The sequence below is a fragment of the Enhydra lutris genome, unplaced genomic scaffold, assembly GCF_002288905.1.
Source record: "Enhydra lutris kenyoni isolate GAN:26980312 unplaced genomic scaffold, ASM228890v2 scaffoldscaffold10, whole genome shotgun sequence".
Taxonomy (NCBI): Eukaryota; Metazoa; Chordata; class Mammalia; order Carnivora; family Mustelidae; genus Enhydra; species Enhydra lutris.
In genome coordinates this window covers 499170-502773 of record NW_019154094.1, presented here as the reverse complement: position 1 = coordinate 502773, position 3604 = coordinate 499170, and the positions used below count along the sequence as shown (strand labels likewise).

The following is a 3604-nucleotide window of genomic DNA, read 5'->3' as shown; positions in this document are numbered from 1 at the left end:
CCTCCTGGTAGAAACTTGAAAAAAAAAAAAGTTTTTATTTATTTTAAGTAGGCTTCATGCCCAACGTGGGGCTTGAACTCATGACCCTGAGATCAAGGCTTGCACACCCAACTGACTGAGCCAGCTAGGCATGCCCCCTGGTAGAAACTTTTAAGTAATGACCATTTTACTCTGTTTTTTTTTTTAAGAGTTTGGTTATTTTATTTTTTTAAGATTTTATTTATTTATTTGACAGAGAGAGAGATCACAAGTAGACAGAGAGGCAGGCAGAGAGAGAGGGAGAAGCAGACCCCCCACTGAGCAGAAAGCCTGATGCCAGGCTCCATCCCAGGACCCCGAGATTAGGACCTGAGCCAAAGGCAGAGGCCCAACCCACTAAGCTACCCAGGTGCCCCAAGAGTTTGACTCTTTTAGTGCTCAACATCACTCAGCATCAGGGAAATATAAATCAAAACCACAGTGAGATACCACCTACACCAGTCAGAATGGCTAAAATTAACAAGTTAGGAAATGACATGTTGGCGAGGATGTGGAGAAAGGGGAACCCTCCTACACTGTTGGTGGGAATGCAAGCTAGTGCAGCCACTCTGGAGAACAGTGTGGAGGATCCTCAAAAAGTTGAAAATAGAGCTACCCTATGACCCAGCAATCACACTACTTGGTATTTCCCCTAAAGATACAAATGTAGATGCGCCTGGGTGGCTCAGTGGGTAAAGCCTCTGCCTTTGGCTCAGGTCATGATCTCAGGGTCCTGGGATGGAGCCCTGCACTGGGCTTTCTGCTCAGCGGGAGCCTACTTCCCCCTCTTTCTCTGCCTGCCACTCTGCCTACTTGTAATCTCTCTCTCTCTCTCTCTCTCTGTCAAATAAATATATAAAATCTTAAAAAGAAAAAAGATACAAATACAGTGATCCAAAGGGGCACGTGCACCCAAATGTTTGTAGCAGCAATGTCCACAACAGCCAAACTATGGAAAGAGCCTAGATGTCCATCAACAGGTGAGTGAATAAAGAAGAAGTAGTATATCTATACAATGGAATACTAAGCAGCCATCACCCTCCCGCCCCCCACCCCCCCCCCCCCGGCGAAATCCTGCCATTTACAATGACATGGATGGAACTAGAGGGAATTATGGTGAGGGAAATAATTCAATCAGAGAAAGACAACTCTCATATGATCTCTCTGATATGAGGAATTTGAGAGGCAGGGCGGGGGGGGGTCATGGGGCATAGGGAGGGAAAAAATGAAACAAGATGAGATCGGGAGGGAGACAAACCATAAGAGACTCTTAATCTCACAAAACAAACTGAGGGTTGTTGGGAGTTCCAGGGACAGGGAGAGGGTGGCTGGGTGATGGACATTGTGGAGGGTATGTACTATGGGTGAGTGCTGTGAATTGTGTAAGCCTGATGATTCACATACCGATACCCCTGAAGCAAATAATACATTATATGTTAACTAAAAAAAAGAAGAATTTGGCTCTTTCAGATTCCACCTATGAGTGATACCATACTGTATTTGTCTTTCCTTATCTGACTTATCTCACTTAACATAATGTCCTCAAGATTAGCTATGTTAGTTGCCCAAGGCAGGATTTGCTTCTTTCCCAAGGATGATTAATATTCCGTAGTGTGTATACAGCCCTTCTCCTCCTCCTCCTCCCTCTCCTCCCTCTCCTCCCCCTCCTTGTTCTTTTAAAGTAATCTCTAGGGGCGCTGGGTGGCTCAGTCATTAGGTATCTGCCAGGGTCCTGGGATCGAGCCCTGCATCGGGCTCCCTGCTCAGTGGGAAGCCTGCTTTTCCCTCTCCCACTCCCCCTGTCCGTGTTCCCTCTCTCGCTGTCTCTCTGTCAAATAAATAAATAAAATCTTAAAACAAAAATTCTGGACATCAAGCATAGGCTTGAACTTGCCACCCCAAGAGTCGCATGTCCTACCAGTGAGCCCACCAGGTGCCCTATACCATATCTTTATTCATTCATCCATTGACTGACACAGGCTGTTTCCAAATCTACAATTTTCTTGGCTTTTGAAGAGACACTGACTAGCTGGGTGATATTAAGGAAAAGAAGTAACATAATTTCTTTTTTTAAAAGGATTTTATTTATTTATTTGACAGAGAGAGAGCTCACAAGTAAGCAGAGCAGCAGGCAGAGAGAGAGGGGAAGCAGGCTCCACTGAGTAGAGAGCCTGAAGCTGGGCTCGATCCCAGGTCCTTGAGATCATGACCTGAGCTGAAGGCAGAGGGTTATCCCACTGAGCCACTCAGGCGCCCCTAGAAGTGACATAATTTCTGAGTCTCTTTCCTTTTTTTTTTTTTTTTTTTGTAAAACAGGGATGATTTCCTGCCCTATTGGTACAGATGTATGGCAGATCACTACAAAATTGTCCCATTCCATTTACCCTGTCCTCTCCTTTCAGGCTCCTGAGAAGCAGCAGGAAAATGCCACCTGGCTGGTGACTGAGTTTGTGTTGGTGGGTTTCTCCAACCTCCCACACCTGAGGTACACCCTCTTCGGGCTCTTCTTCCTCACATACCTGGTCACCCTCAGTGGCAACATCACCATCATCATCATCATCCAGGTGGATCGGACCCTTCACACTCCCATGTACCGCTTCCTGGCGGTGCTGTCCCTCTCCGAGACCTCCTACACGCTGGTCACTATCCCCAACATGCTGGCCCATCTGCTCATGGAGAGCCAGGCCATCTCCATCCCTGGCTGTCGGGCTCAGATGTTCTTTTTCCTGGGCCTGGGATGCAGCCAGTGCTTCCTCCTTACCCTGATGGGCTATGACCGCTACGTGGCCATCTGCCACCCCCTGCGGTACTCGGTGATCATGAGACCCACAGTGTGTCTCCGCCTGGGAGCCCTGGTTTTCTGCTCCGGCTTCTCGGTGGCCTCGATTGAGACCAGCATGATCTTCTCCTCGCCTTTCTGCGGCAGCAACCGCGTGGAGCACTTCTTCTGTGACATCGCGCCGGTCCTGAAGCTCAGCTGCTCCGAGAGCGCCGGCAAAGCGCTGGCCATCTTCTTCCTGAGCGTCCTCGTGGTGCTGGTCTCCTTCCTCCTCGTCCTCCTCTCCTACGCCTTCATCGTGGCCGCCATCGTGAGGATCCCCTCCGCCGCCGGCCGGCGCAAGGCCTTCTCCACCTGCGCGGCCCACCTCACCGTGGTCATTGTGCATTTTGGCTGCGCCTCCATCATCTACCTGCGGCCCGAGTCCGGGGCCAGGCCTGAGCAGGACCGCCTGGTGGCTGTGTTCTACACAGTGGTGACGCCGCTGCTGAACCCCGTGGTGTACACGTTGCGCAACAAGGAGGTGCGGGTGGCTCTGAGGAGGACCCTGGGGCGGAGCCGCGGGGTTTTTCAATAAACGCTTGATCCACGTTCCCTTTCTAGCTTCTTCATGAACATATATCCCGCCTGACGCTCAGTTTCCCTGCTTGGAATACAGGGGTCGCTCCCGTAGCCTTGAATGAAATAGCCTCTTCAATGAGGCAACTGGCAGTGGCTGAGACCCACCATGAAGTTCACGAAAACAGCGCAGCCTCTTCCTTTGGTCCTTGAGTCTTTGACTTTGCGGGGATGCACCGCTCTCTGCAG

The 3604-nt window shown here is 50.0% G+C and overlaps 1 protein-coding gene across 1 annotated transcript; it reads left to right on the top strand.

Annotated features, from left to right (window-relative positions):
• Nucleotides 1-2336: 2336 nt before the first annotated feature.
• Nucleotides 2337-3374, top strand: LOC111143921 (olfactory receptor 10T2-like). Its single transcript, XM_022497948.1, has one exon. It carries the CDS (start codon nt 2337-2339, stop codon nt 3372-3374), a length of 1038 nt encoding a protein of 345 aa, XP_022353656.1.
• The last annotated feature ends 230 nt before the right edge of the window (nt 3375-3604 follow it).